The following is a 16,189-nucleotide window of genomic DNA, read 5'->3' as shown; positions in this document are numbered from 1 at the left end:
CGTCTAGACATCATAACAATGCATTTAAAATACACAGAAACAAAACTAGATCACATCAATATCAGCAAAAATAGAAATAAGCGTGGACTTTTCAATGGACTTGGCTCAGCTATTTCATGGGTAACCGGTAACATGGATGCGAACGACAAAGAAAAATACGACAAAATATTATTTCAAGTTCAGTCAAATGAATACCGCTTACAGCATAATATTGAGAATCAATTTTCAGTAAACAAAAGGCTCATTGACGATTTTAATGCTGATGTGAAAAAGACTCATGGGGATAATTTGAAAATTATAAACTATTTCAAAACTCTCTCAAATGAAACTACGACTGTACAGCTGAACCAGCAATTTTCCCTTTTATTTAGCTCATTAAGTTTGCTCTTTAATAAAATAAGCGATTTAGATACTAGTTTAGAGTTTTGTAGATTGAATATTCTACATTCTAGTATATTATCCCATAAAGAAATAAATAATATTATTTCTGAATCGAATGTAAAATTAATTTCTGAAGAACCAGAAGTATTATGGCAATTAGCAAAGGTACACTGCTCAATATATAAAGAATATATATCCTACTTCATTGAATTCCCTTTAAAATCACCTACTTATGAAACCTTCTTCTTATTATCCTATCCTGTTTATCGTAATACTGAAGTTACCACCATTCATGAATATCCTTCCCTTATCCTGAGATATGACGAAATTTTATCTGGTAAATGTGAATATTTGTGTGACAACTACTACTGCAGAAATGTGACAGTGATAAAAAATAAGTGTATAAGTGAAGTGTTAGAAGATAAGAAATTAGAACACTGTAAACAATTAGTAATTAATGAATCTGCTTCTTTTGTAAAATTCATTCCAATTATCAATCAATATCTACTGTACAAAATTGACAAAGCTATTATTTTATCAGACAAAAAGAACACTACATTATATCCAAAATCAACTCAATTATTGTATCTTAATAAGTCAGAACAGTTATTCGAACATCCTAAAATACATGAATATTGGGAAAGTGATATATCAATCCCATCTGAAGTTCCATTTCGTAAATTGAAAACAAACTTTTCATTTGATATTATACATGAAGCAAATATTAAGATTGAACCACTACTAGCAATAGAAGAACTTAGCATTGCAAAAGACGATACTTATTATATTTGGATTTTTATTATATGTTTTATTGTTATTCTTAGTATATTTATTGTATTTAAATTATATAACTTTATTAAATATGTAACTTCTTTACGAAATAATTGTAGAAATGTTAATGTAGCAGCAAATTCGCAAGCCCCAACATTTGTTCTTGGGCCTTGCCTCCAAACCCAAAATTCTGATCGCTGAGGACAGCTTCAGTCTAGGGGTGGAGGAGTTAAATATCTATAGTAATAGTATTACAGCCCTATTGTTACAGAATATAGCTGACTATGCATTGTCTTCTTTATGTCTCAATTAATTATTTTCAGTTAGTTCTACTCAAACTCTTGACGAGAGCACTCGGCTCCCGAAATTCATTAATTCGGTATTTTCTGTAGTTGTAGTGTTAATAAAGTTTCAATTTTTAAAAACTCAGTCGTGTCGTCCAATCACTCAACTGAAAAACATATGCCAAGAAACATAAGCTACAAGATAAGGTATCTCAACCAAAGAAAAGAAAAGTTAGGTTGAATTTGAGCAAGTTCAAAGGTTTTAAACAATCAACTTCTCCAGTTAGCTCTTCTTCAGAAAGTGCAGACATGATGGACTTATGTGAGGAAAAAAATGACAGCTTTTCTGAAGAAGAAGAGTCCTATATCTTTGCAAAAGACCTTGAAAGCAAGTTTTCTATGAATGACCTAAGAGTAAATGACTATATTTTAGTGAAATTCCCAGGGAAAAAAAGTGTGAAATACTATGTTGCTCAAGTTGTAGAGATTGAGGATCAACAACATTCAGATATATTTATAGTAAAATATCTGAAAAAATGTCTTGATTCCAATAAATTTAAAATTGAAAAAGATGCTAAACTCTATGAAGTATCAGGTGAAGACATCATAATCAAGCTTCCTGATCCAGTTACTGTTGGTGGAACAGAAAGACGAGAAAACCAGTTAACATTCCATGTTTCATTTGCTGGATTCCTCCTGGGATAGGCTGAATAATTTTGAAATAAATATTTTCCATTTATGAATAATGTGAGCTTATCATTTTTGATTATTATTCATGTTTTTAATTAATTTGTTTGATTAAATAAGAGTTGGATAAAATAAAAATATTGAGAATTGTGTATCACTGATTCTTTTACACACTGTCCCTAGGTACATCACAGCTTGTCCCTAGGTACATCATCCTGATGTACCTAGGGACAAAGAGCATGGTTTTGAGAAAACTGTTGTGGAAGGTAGAATATGAAATCAAGAGCTGTACAAAAAATAGTCAACATTGCTAAGGGTTTAGAGAGATGAGTTACTGGAAAAGAGAAAGAAAAACTCTTTCAGGGAGCCTAAAAAAATCTAAAACCAAATTTTGTCCATAGGTACAGCACTCTCCCCGTTTTTTTTTAAAAATATTATCTCATTACTGCCTCTCTAAGTCATAACCTCTGTTATTCCTTCTTTAGGCAATAATGGGTTTCCATCTCAAAAAACAATTACATACCAGCAAAATTCTTATCAACAAACCCCACTAAAAATTCTACATACACTCCAGCATCCATTTCAAACGATAATCAATCATATCAAAATTTATAGAACAAACCGGTTTTTTTTTAATTTAGAAAAAGACATCAATTACAAAAACTTTAGAGAAATTTTAATCTTTAACTCATTTCAATTAATAATATGACAATATGTTTTTATTTAATGAAAACATTATTCAAGTTAACTTTCATTTATATTGAACATCTCATATATATGGCGACACAATTCATTAATACTTTCAAATTTTGAAGTTTTATTATTATAACAAAAGAATTTATACATAAGATTAAATTCCAGCATGTTCTAAATTGAACCATTTATTTTTTAAATAATTTCAGAATTTGAAGACTGTATAATAGGTACAAACATTTCAAGATTACAATACAAAGACGATCAAGATGGATAATGGGTAAATAAGTTCCCTAAAAAATACAAATAAGAGAAAAAGAAAAATTGAGTAAATAAATTTCCTAAATAATACAAGGAAGAGAAAGATTAATTAGAGCCTATCCTACATGTCAGTACTAAACTTTCATAAGGAAGTATATTTAATAAAAATATACTACAAATAAAAAAATTGCAAAATGGGTTAAAAGCCCAGAAGAAAACTATAACCTAATTACATATGGCTTATGGCACGATATGCAATGAAAGATGAGAAAATGGGACATAATTTGCTCTAAAAAACCTAGTTACCTAATATGATACCTGACAAAAAATAGACATAATTAAAATATGTAATATATGTATAATACATGTGATTCACTGTCATCATCTTGTAAGTAAGCAACTTGAAACAACCTTTGAATACTAACACATCAATGGTGACTTTGTGCTTTGTTTTCTTCAAGAACATGATTTTATTCATGGGTTCATTTGTTTCAACAAAGCCATTTTGCTTACAAAAGTCAGTCATGTTCACTAGATAATGCTTTGCATACACCTTTTCAATTTTCAGTTGAAAGTTGAATTCATCAACTTGATTCAAAGCAAGATTCATTTTGTTTACATTGTTCCTAACCTCTACAGAAACCTGTCTCATGTAAACATTCACTTTATTTACTGTTTTCCTAACTTTCAATTTGGCAATACTACTTTCTTTACTGTTGACTTTCAATAAAGACAACTCCCTACCTACTACATTACTCAATTCTACTATCTCACTAGGATTTACTTTTTCAATAACAGTAACTAGGCCTACATTATCTGAAACTTGAAATAATTGATCTTGTATCTCAACACTATTATCATCCTGCTTCAATTTGCTTCCATCTTCATGATTATCTATCAATGTTTCATGTGTATCTATTAATAGAAGGTTTATACTAACCTGCTCTAGTCTTATACTAGTACATTCTTGCTTTATATCATCAAACCTAGCACTTTGATCTTGTTTCAAATGATCAATCTTAGCATTTTGCTCATCAATCTTAGCATTTTGCTCATCAAACCTAGCATTTTGCTCATCAAACTTTTGTGTTAGGAACGCTATAAAATTCAGATAATTTTCAATGTTTGCCATTTTGTAATATGCACTAATATCTATTCATTAAAACTTGACCACTCCAGAACTGACCTCCCATTCAGCAGCATACCATTCATAACCTATCAAGATATCTATCCTACCAATAATTTTTTATAACCAGGGATATATTTTGTAGTTTGAGTCCCACACCAGGGCGTACCATTTGGGACAATTTGGAGATTCAGTCCCACACCAGGGGTACCATTTGCTGTGCTACCAATTTCTCCTAAATAGGTTGGATAGCATTTCACACCTATTAACATACAGGAAGTTATCGGCTCCAAAATGGTAGATTCTTGATAAACTATGAATGGATCTATCGCCTATGAATGAGAAATCCAGTTTTCAGAGCAAACCAACTTATAATCTTCAGAAGAATTTTGGCAATATACAACACAAATCCACAAAAATAATACCTTACACACTTAAGCATCTAACATCATTACAGGCTAAATACTTATCCATTTATATAGTTGAAAAACAATGACTTTAGGCTTGTAAACACACAAAACAATTTTAGACAAAATTAGAACACCATAAAACTGTTCAAAACTCAATTTAAAACATTAAAAATTCACTTAAACAGAAAAATATTCAGAGAACACAAAACCAGAACACATAGCCAGCCACCATTCTTTAGAGAGAGCCTAACAAGTACAAAGCAAAGCCCCACCTCAAAATCAGTGTTGTTGTCATGAACACGTCACCGATACTAAATTCCAAAAAAATTATAAATTACAAGTTTAGAATTTACATTTTACATTTGTTCTCAATAAAACTTTATTTCGAAAACTGTTATTTTAAATTTATCTATATCCTCTATATTTATAATTATCTATTTATCTGTTAATTCTGTTACTCAGTTTCGGTGATACCATGGAATATGCAACACAATTATTTACGATAAATTCTCAGTTAAAAAGTTGTCCGCATATTGATTACTCTGATATTTACTATCAAGTTTTATAGATCTCGAATTGAAGATTCGATTTTAATTGAGAAAAAATGTAATATTACAAAGGGAAATTAGAAGATAGGTATGATCCTTTTCGAATGATAAGAACAGGTTTTCCGTCACACCCAAATTTTTCCCGTCATTTTGAGTCCAACTTCTTCGAAAGTTGGTCATATGATACATGATTCCGATACAGGATTTCCAGAGAAAAGGTATGGTGAAAACCGCACATCGATATCTCAAACCTTTCAAAATTTATCCTCATTCATTCCTTTATTATAGTATAGAAGATGATAGATAAATGGATGATATATCCACCTATCTATCGCATCATCTATACTATAATAGAGGAAAGAACTGGCTTAAAGATGTATACGCGTGTAGAGGATAGGGAAATTATGTTTGATGCATCATCACGTCTGAACTACTGGACTGATTTACTTGAAATGCTGCTTATAAATTCTTAATCAACCGAGGATTCTTATAGGCCTATTTTCAATTCTTCTGGATTTCATTACGTCAAGTTTTAAAATAGACCCTTGCGAAGCATGGGTTACCTGCTAGTTATTTATAAAGACAGCTGTCAGTTTTGTGACTTGTTGGTGGGTTAATTGGGGTAGAGCATTATCGAACTAATTTTACCACCTGAAGATGGAAAAAGAAATTCGTCAAAAGTAAATATTTTGCATACTCTTTCAGCACTTATAAAATTCTGCGTTTCTAATCCAATAATTTACAATACAAAAATTCTAAATTTATCGCAATAATTACATTCCATAGGTGAGTTTATTACAGTATAAGTTTTATTGATAAATACTCACATAGAACGTGATACTATAAAACTTGAACTTCTTTCCAAGAAAGGATAATTTGTTTCAAAGCTTGATTATTGGTTTTCTGCACATCTATTTACTGTGTCTGAATGAAAGAGAAAAGTAATTATAATTGAAAGAGAATACAGAAAAATACATAAATACATTATAGGCTAATCTTTTGAGAAATATGCATAACAGTATTTAACTATATTTACCACCAATATTTACCTAGAATTCATGTATTTCTAGGTAGTACATTTACTACGTTCAAATGTGAAATTTGTATTGTCAGGTTAAAGGTGGTTTATAATCTAAACAGTGGCCTTAAGCTGCGTTTACATCAAAGTTATTAACAAAATGTTTATTTTTCCGTTCCTAATAGATTCTATTAGATTAAACGGAGCTTGACAAACACATATGCACATCATGTGTATGATAAGTTATGTTCAATCTAATAGAATCTATAATGACGAGAAAATAAACATTTTGTTAATAGCATTTGAGTAAACGCATCTTTAGTATAGGCATGTTTATCGCTCTCAGAAAGTCACCAATTTGCAGTTTTATTGAGTGACACTAATAGGTTATGACTATTTTTCCTATAATTTTAACATGTACTCTTGGATGTGACATTTACTGTTGAATGGACGAGGAAAGTTGTGTGAGTTTACCACACCAGATATTTTATTATATCCTCCAAGGATTGACTAGGCTATAAAAAAATCGTCAGGATTCTAATTTCTTTAGCCCAAGGGCTTGCTAGTTCAAAGTTTGAATAAATCTCTCTATAGATAGCCTAGCTATCTAAAACGTATAATATCATATTGAAGATTACAATTTTAATTAACAACTCTGATTGATAACATGAAACAAACACAAGATGATTTGATAGCCACAGTAAAATAATATTTGAGCTATACTTTCTTGTAGGAACCCTGTAGAGAAGCTTTTTTCACTTAAATTATGCAGTTCTAAATTTGTTAATCATGATACGAATTATATACTCCATGCATGTTTCTATTTAAATATTTGACAATCCACATATCCTACAAAATTACAAAAATCCTACAATTTACAATTAGTTATTGGATCACAATTTGATTTGTCATTCATTAACCTAATTCATTGGAATTAGGTTATGACGCCTTCAATGTTTACGTTTTGCCTCACCCGTATGGCAAAATCGCGTCCACACGTACATTCAATGCTCGCCCGAGGCGCCTTTGAGCACGCCAAAATACCGACAAGGTTCCGGTTCGCCCACATGCCTCAGCGAACAGTGTCCACAAGTGCGAATGCAAGCCCATACACGTATGCTCACCCGAGGCAAACGTACGTGTGTACACCGTTAAATAGTACGGTATTGATTAGCATATTATTCCAATACTTGTAATAATTCATGAATTTTAAAATCTTATTGAAATTCTAAGTGCATAATTTGCCAAGGAATTATATGCACTCTAATAGACAAAAATATAACTGAAGACATGCACCGAGGACTACATATTACGAGGGTCATTCAATAAGTAATGAGACAAATTACTAATTTTCTAAAATGGCTGAATTCATATGAAACTTTTAAGAAATGAAGTTGGCAACCTTTAGATGACATCTGATCAGTTGTTTCACCGTATTTCGAGAACATAATCGCAAATTGACTCAGTTAACAATGGCGAGTCAGCTTGAGAATTGCATCATGGAAGATCAATGTGCCGTGATCAGATTTGACTGTCTGGCGTTTTGACTCTGGCTCATAGTGGTGGATCCATGTTTCATCAAACATTACAGATCTTTCAAAAAAAAATCTTCTTCAGTCACATACCGATTTTTCATATGTTGGCTGATTTGAAGCCTGGTTTCTTTGTGAGCATATGTAAGTTGTCTAGGCACCCATCTTGCACAAGTTTTGTTTACTACAGCTTGTTGTGAATAATGTTATGGACATTTCTAACACTTATGTTTACTTTTTCACTTATAAATTCAACAGTGATACACCTATTGTCCCGAATTGACCAATAAATATGAGATTGGAGAGAAGAAGTCCCAACTTTGATTGGTTGTCCACTTCGTTGATGGTCACAAATTTTGGACGGCCACTTTGAAACTGTTCTACCCATTTGTAAACTTTTGAATGATCCAAACAATGGTCTCCATACACTTTTAACATTCTTTTGTGGATTTTTCTCATTACTTATTGAATGACCCTTGTATTTCTGTTGTAGAGAACTGCAAGACTGCAACTCTTTTTCTTGCCTATAAGTTAATAAAATAAATTGCTGTAATAGCAGAAATAAGGAGAAGTATGATTGTGCACAATCATTCTACTTTGCTATCAATTGGAATGGATAAAGAACTATTGGATAAGAATATAATCTAATTATTTTTTAGACATGACGGCAAGAAATAAAAACAGATGGATTGTCAACCTGAGACTGGCTGCAAGAGAGCTAGAAATAGCCGCAACAAGGCTAAGCAGGAGAGTAAATAGAGATAGAAGTAACTGCAAAGAGAATATGAAGAGAGGGAACATGAGCGACGCAAAAGCATGCGCTGAGAAATCAGTTGAAGGAATTAGTTTGATGGAATGTTACAAGCAATCTAGTCACCGCTTGAAAATGCTAATACGTTATATACAGACTAGAAGTTGCCAAGACTCACAAATTCAAGCCCAAATCGAAGGAATTGTAAGACTTATAGCAGGCGTCATGAGAAATAGACATTTGAGAAGCATCAAGTCAATTTTAGATAAACATGGAAGGTTTTTTCTAGGTCCGACAGATGAATCAGAAAGCACACACGAGAGCGGGGACGTTACATCACTGCTTGAAAAAATAGCCAAAGAGGAAAATATTGAATTTGAAAAGGTTTTTGTGAAAAAAGTGAAAAGTTGTCTTTCACAGAGACCATCAAAGGTTGCGACAAAACTTGCTGAAGTGCACCGTAGATAACATTTTGTCTTGACTGTTGTTATTAAGTTGAATTTAATTTAATTTTGTTAAATTTTATATAATTTGGTTCATTAAACACATTTCTAGTTCCCATTCACACAATACAATTTTTAAATTTGAATATTCAAAACTAGAAATGAGAATATTGAGTTATAAAAAATACTTCCACTTCTCTCTCTGCGAATTACCAGAGAAGATTGAACCTTGGTCCAATTCACAAAGAAATTGCGTATGACGCGGACTTTTTTCACTCATACGGTATATAAAAATAGATGGTTCGATGCGAACAGAAGTGCATTGGGCCACGTATTCATATAGGAGTGGTGTGAAAGTGACAAAATTCAGCCCAGAGAGATGCCCAGAGGTGAACAAGATTCTACCACAGTTGAGCGTGGTCAGGCTTATTTCTGCTTGAAGGCGAACGCACACAGCAACAGAAGACGTATGCAGACAGAGAGAGAAAAAATCAAACGTGAGCATGCAGACAGATGTCTATGTGCATTGCGACATTCCAACAACTGGAAAGGCATTTTACCTCCGTCTCTTGTTGTGGACGTTTGTTTTTGTTTGCTTGGCATAAACAATTCAACCCTGTATACTCAATAAATAAGGCAAAGAGGTCTAACTAAGGATACTTGCACACACACACCGATTTTGGACGGCCGGTAAAATTCCAATAGTGGCGCATAGGCGAGAACGGGACCTGGCACACACACCGACCGCTGATCGGCGTCGGTAAAATGCCGACGAGCAGCCGACCACTGCCACTGTGTTCCACCGGTGCCGGCGATGTACCGGCGACACGGTGGCGCCCGTGAGTAAATATAGGCTTGTACACACACCGATTTCTCTCCGACCATCCTTGCCAGTTCTCGCTACACCAACCCCCATTCCAATCGACTGCTCTGCTCTTTTAATAGCGCGAGGTAATTATTGAAATGGATGACATAGATAATGATATCCTTATATCGTTAGTGGGAGCAAGACCAGTGTTGTGGGATAAAACTTTGGAAACATTGAAAGTAGTTGAAAAACTTACTGCTATCAAGCCTTAGTTCTTCAAAAAGAGTGTGGAATGTTCCCGTGTTTTCTCTGCTTACATTGATTGAATGAATTCAGCACTTAGGCTTAATCCTACGGAGCTTAATGCGATGATACAATAACCACAAAGCAACAACTCTTTTAGGATTCATTATTAGTCACCTCGTGTCACAACAACAGAGTAACTGATTGTATGAATGGAAACAATCCGGTATGTACTACTTGGTACTAGCAATATACTACTACTAAAGTAGTAGTAAAGTAGGTGTACTAAATCAGCCGTCCAAAAATCGGTATGTGTGCAAATAGCCGTTAAAATTTTGCTACCGATAAAAAATCGGCCGGTAAAAAGCCGGCCATCCAAAATCAGTGTGTGTGCAAGTAGCCTGTGTGCAAGGCAACAATGAATGAGTCCGCAATTGAGGTCTGAGTAGAGTACTCCACTCACCGAAAAACTCCATTATATAATATGCATACATGGTTGAAAATTCAAACCTGAATAAGTTGCAATTTCATTTTAGACAAAATTGATTAATAAGACAAATATCACTAGATAAAAAATATTAAAACCTAGTTTATTTACAATAATTTTCAATCAATAAATTCGACAATTTTAAATCGATAAAATTAAGAAATGAACTATTTTCTTAACGACGATATCTGTAACGTTTGAAATGAAACCAAAGCTGGAATATGTTGTTGTGGAATTGACATCTGAAGCCTCTTTTGTAAGAATACTCCCACTCCCTGTTGACAATTTTAAATGCAATGTCCTCGTAGGGTGGTCCCGCATGGAATCTCAGTATCGCAAAGTCATGGTTGTCTGGACATGCAGTCTGAAAAAATTGAAATGTGAAACAATTATTATAAGTTACTGTTATCCTATTATATTATGCGAGCAATTTCTGTAAATATTTATATATTTGTTTATTTATTGGTTATTTATGTCCAACGGATCTCGAAAACGGTTCTAACTATTTTCACGAAATTTGGAACATAGTGGGTTTATGATATAAAAATTCGATTGCACTAGGTCTCATCCCTGGGAAAACTCGCTGAACGACATTAAACGGATAATTCATTCTTGGAAAACAGCTGAGACTTTCGTCGCCTGTGGATAATAAAAAAGTGAGTGAGCGAGTGCATCTGTGGAAAATTAATATATCTCATCCCCGAAATTCATAAGCTGACGTATAGCCAGCTGTAAAATATAAACACGACCTAAAAGATAAAGAAACCTTAAGGGTTTGAAAGGTGAAATTATCCAAAATTGATCAAAAGCAATAACTATATTAAAAAAATAAACATATTTTTGCGATAAACATATTTTTTTTTAATCCTGCAACCATAAAACGTTTTTAGCAGATGCACTCAGCTGCTGGGGGGCTCTTAATCAATCAGCTTATCTCATGAGAAAGAAATTAAAGTATATCAGAATTTTCAAAGTTAATAATTATTTGACAATAGGAGTATTCACAATGTTGTTTTAGCCAGCTAAAGTATTTGATAACTCTGGATTGTGAACGCCCCATCTAGAACCATCTGCTGCTATTAGCTAACTGCAGTAGCGATCCAAGCGGATAATTTGTGTAACCTAAAGTTAGTTTGAAACTTAGACCAGTTATAGAATAAGACACGCTGGGAAGTCTAGCCTCTAATGCCAACATCTACTGCCATATCGCCCTATCGTGACGTCATCATCGCATAGGGAGCTTTTAGATTGTGTCTATTTCAGATGAAAGTAAATTATTATTCATAAAAATTTTAAACTCCCGCTGCGCTCCCACTGAAATAGACGCAATCTGCTATGGAAAACAATGTGAACAAACTACAGAAAAGTTTTCTATCCGATGCTGACGTCACGATGGAGCGATATGGCAGTAGATGTTGGCTTCATCGACTTTCAGTATGAATATACAATGGGGCGTGTCTATTCTATAACTGGTCTAAGGTTTGAAAAAGTATGATTATAAACATATGGCTGCCGTTTTAAAAGAGATAGCTAGAGTTAGCGGACTCAAACCTGAGCTATCTGCTATCTCGTCTGTTAATTTTTTTCTAACGTACCACTATAGCATTGAGTTAACACAGACTTAGCAAATAGCTGGAGATAGCGAATAGCTCGTCTTAGCCAGCTAACTCCAACATTGTGAATACCCCTAATAAGTGATTAGTGAGTGTTATTTTGTTATTCAATTTGGTTTGTAAACAATCTAAATGAGAGCTTTCATGTTTTCAAATGTTTGGACTGGAAATTGGACCTGAATTCAAGTATATGGAACATAACTTACTTTTTGAACTATTTATAGTATATAAATCAAAATTCGGAAGAAACAGTTTTGGGCTGTGCATATTAGTCCTTCCCCAATTATTTTAAAGAATTGTGTTTTGTTTATTAATAAATAAATAACGAGCAAAGCTCGGTGCCCCGATATGTACGTTCAGGCAGAGAGGGCAGGGTGAAATTTGATATTATCTGAGATCATCAGGTCAGCTGAATAGCAGAAGTCAAATCAATCTATTTTCACTTTTTTTAGTGAGCTCTCTAAAACCTTTAAGGGCCGGTTTCCGAGCTCGGTATTTAGCTAAGTTCTAGACTTTATACAGCTGGAGTCAGAGTCAGAAAATTGGCTTTCCAAAACGGGGAGTAGTCGTAGTTTTTATGATAATCTTTATTTTCTCATTTCTATAATTGGAAAAGTTATCCCTTGACGAAATGAAACATTCCTTAATAATTCAAAGTAGCTGAAGCTTTACACTATTTTATATTTATTTAATTTTAAGTTCAATTTTCTAGTTTTTTCGAAATTCAATTTAAACCTGGACTACGACTACGCCCCGTTTCGGAAAACCAATTTTATGATTCCAGCTGTTCAAAATCTAGAACTTGGCTAAATCCCTAGCTCGGAAACCAGCCCTTAGTCTTTGAGGACTTGCCAAGTTATTGATAGAGGATTCTTTTGAACTCGAGAGACAGAGATAAATAAAAATTCTAGATCAAAAATTCACATAAAAATCACATGAACTATCATAATTCTACAACATTTAATGCATATCATTATATCATGGTACCGAAATCTCCCAACATGGAAATAGCTACAGAATACAGTGTCCTTAAATACAATGTCATTAAACTTTGAGATCAGTTTAAACGAAATTTAGTTGAAATAAATTGAAATACTTACCAAGAAATACTCAGGTGTAGCATTCTTGTCGATAAGATCAGGATAGAATATATTGAATTTATATCCTTGCACGATCTTGGGTGGAGGATTGTCCATGTCATAATGGGTTTGATTGTATTTGTTCCATTCAAATCCAGTATGCACTCTGAAAATATGAAAAATAATATATTATAAGGAATAATTCATAACCAAAGAAGTTTCATTAATGGCGGCGACCTTAATATTAGGCCAGAAAAATATCGGAAACAAATGAATTTATATTATTGTACTTTTTTCAACATAAAAACGGCATTGAAATAAATTATTTAGACTTGATATTTTTCGAAATAAGATTAATTTATCATACAAGTCAAAAAGTTTTCCAAGTTGAAAAAATACTGTATTCTAATTTTTATTTATCACTATAGATAGATAGAGGCTGCCTTTATTTAAACCTGGAGGGCGAACTCTAAGAGTATATCATTTGATAATTCGTTTTCTAAAATTATAAGAGTTTAGAAATAAAATGAAAGGATTCTTAATAGCTGTAATTCAGGGGACACTTTTAGTTATCAGATTACAATATTGATAAAATGAAGAACAATTCGAATTATAAAGTAGCCTGGAATAGTCAAGTTGAAATATCACAAGAAGCAGATAAGTTTGAAATGTCCTATTGATTGAATCTAATTGCACAAGCCCTAAGGCTGGCCCACTAACGGTTGAGAGTGCATGCACATACACTAAATCAGCGAGAGGCTTCTAACATGGAATAAACAACCAATAACAATAAATCACAATCAATGTGATTTCCGTATGAGCGGATTATTTCGGACTGTATAATTTGCTTAGAGATTATGACTGGAATGATTTGTACATAATTAAAGATGTTGATGCGGTCGTTGACTGGTTCTACAGTGTCATTTATAAATGTTTTAATGCCACGATCCCCCTTAAAAGCATCTCTAGTGAGAGATCTAATTATCCGCCTTGGTTCACTCGCCAAATAATTGTCATGGTTAAGAGAAAGAATAAATGTGCACGTAAACAGCGATCTTCAGTTGGTTACAAAGATGAATTTGTGAGGCTGAGAAGAGAACTGAAGTCTTTGATTACAGTTGCCTATCGGAATTATTTGCTGAAAGTTGAGTCTGACCTCGGTCCCAATTCCAAGAATTTTTGGATGAGAAGCGCAAGTCCGATGGATTTTGTGAGAAAATGACTCTGCGTGACAAATATTTCGTTGGAGATGAAATTCCTTCAGGGTTCGCCAATTATTTCGGATCTGTTTTCTCACCAGTCACCGCTTGCTTTGAGGAGGGTGATGGGATTGTTTTTGCATGATACAACCAATGGTACTCTGGAAGTTGCATCATTATCAGAGGAAAGTATTCAATCTGCAATTAAAAAATTAAAGCCTAGAGTAGCTCCTGGGCCTGATTGTATTCCTTCCTTAATTGTTAAGGGTTGTTGTGAGCTATTAATAAGACCGTTGAAATATTTATTTGATCTGTCACTGAGAAATGTAGTCTTTCCAAGTAGATGGAAGGTCTCAAAGATAATCCCAATCTTCCAGTCTGGCAGGAGAGATGAACATCATGAATTATAGACCAATCAGTAAATTGTCTGTCTTTGCTAAGGTTTATGAGAGGACTCTTTATGATGAGATTCTGTGGTATTCACGTCCTATACTGTCTGAAAATCAGCATGGTTTTCTTCCAGAAAGATCAGTTGTAAAAAATTTATTGGAATTCACAGTATCTGCCTCCAATGAGCTTTATGCCGGTGGAGGAATGTATGTGATCTATACTGATTTTAGTAAAGCCTTTGACCGTGTTAATCATTGTGTATTGTTGAAGAGGCTGTCACAGCTGGGCTTTAGTAGTGCTTTGGTTGATTTATTCAGAGGTTATCTGTTTCAAAGAAAAAAAATTGTAACTGTTCAAGGAAGGGTTTCTCATGCTTATTTCAGTACGTCTGGTGTCCCCCAGGGTAGCAGTCTGGGGCCCCTTTTGTTCTTGCTATTAATAAATGATTTACCACTTCAGATGCCCAACTCCAAGTGCTTAATATTCGCTGACGATATGAAGATCTACAAGAGGTGAGAGGATGGATGATTGCTATTCCTTGCAGACTGATATTGACAGAGTTGCATTGTGGTGTCATATAAATAAGCTTGATATCAATGTAAAAAAAATGTAAATGTATGACTTTCTCCAGAAAGGTTTATCCAACTCGTTATCCCTACTCAATCAATGGTGTCTGCTTGGAGAGGGTAACAATGTGTAAGGATCTTGGTATTTATTCAGTTGTACATTGTCCTTTTCAGCACATGTTGATCACATCATTGGCAGAGCGAATAAGCTATTGGGCTTTGTTCTGAGAAACTCTACTGGCTTCAATAATGTTGAGACTGTTGTAACTCTGTATCAGACGCTAGTCAGAAGTGTCCTTGAGTACGGATATATTGTCTGGAGTCCCTCTACTCATCAGGATACGCTAAGAGTCGAACAAGTAAAGAATAAGCTTCTTCGCTTCCCATTTTATATGCAATTTAGAAGAGCGTGTCCCCTGGGTTTTCCTTCTGGACGTTTGAGATCCCTTTTCAATATGGACTCTTTGAGGGCTAGACGTGACAGGTTTTCATTGATGTTTGTGGTGTCACTTTTGAAAAATTACATTAATTCACCCGCTTTCCTCTCGAGGATTGGTTTCCATGTACCCACGTTCAATGTCAGAAGAGTTAGGATCTTTCATGTACCAAGGTCAAGGACCCTTCATAACTTCTGCTCTCCACTCAATAGAGCTCTGAGGCTATTCAATAGCGTTTGTGAAGGTGTTTATGTGCATGGCCCTGTTAGTGAGGTTGGAAGGCGCATTATTAAGGCTATTCCTCATTGAATTCAGTTTCAGAATGGGTTCAATAATACGATGTCCGTAATTATTATTAGTTTTATAGAGTTGATCAAACCAACAGTTTAAATTCTTTAACTATTATACTTGAATATTTGTTGTTATTAACACATCATCTTTTTCTTCTCTGCTTTCATCAAT

General features: G+C 33.9%; 2 protein-coding genes across 5 annotated transcripts in view; one reads left to right on the top strand and one right to left on the bottom strand.

Moving 5' to 3' along the window:
• The first annotated feature begins 5,794 nt into the window (after nucleotides 1–5,794).
• On the top strand, nucleotides 5,795–9,063 carry LOC111043964 (charged multivesicular body protein 1b). The gene is made up of 2 exons (XM_022329009.2): nucleotides 5,795–5,947; nucleotides 8,371–9,063. The coding sequence occupies exon 2, from the start codon at nucleotides 8,373–8,375 to the stop codon at nucleotides 8,928–8,930; it is 558 nt and encodes a 185-aa protein (XP_022184701.2). The 5' UTR covers nucleotides 5,795–5,947; nucleotides 8,371–8,372; the 3' UTR covers nucleotides 8,931–9,063.
• A 1,454-nt stretch (nucleotides 9,064–10,517) lies between these two features.
• The window catches only part of LOC111043965 (cactin), a 103,468-nt gene continuing 97,796 nt past the window's right edge, over nucleotides 10,518–16,189 (bottom strand). For all 4 annotated transcript variants that reach the window (XM_039421461.1, XM_039421462.1, XM_022329010.2 and 1 more), the window contains 2 exons: nucleotides 13,157–13,301; nucleotides 10,518–10,807 (listed from right to left, as the gene is read on the bottom strand). In XM_039421461.1, the coding sequence (XP_039277395.1) occupies nucleotides 10,619–10,807; nucleotides 13,157–13,301 (334 nt within the window). In that variant the 3' untranslated portion in view covers nucleotides 10,518–10,618. The remainder of the gene's footprint in view (nucleotides 10,808–13,156; nucleotides 13,302–16,189) is intronic.

The sequence above is a fragment of the Nilaparvata lugens genome, chromosome 2 (genome assembly GCF_014356525.2).
Source record: "Nilaparvata lugens isolate BPH chromosome 2, ASM1435652v1, whole genome shotgun sequence".
NCBI classification, from domain to species: domain Eukaryota; kingdom Metazoa; phylum Arthropoda; class Insecta; order Hemiptera; family Delphacidae; genus Nilaparvata; species Nilaparvata lugens.
Note: the sequence above shows the minus strand (reverse complement) of the source record. Positions and strands in the feature narration are given on the sequence as shown.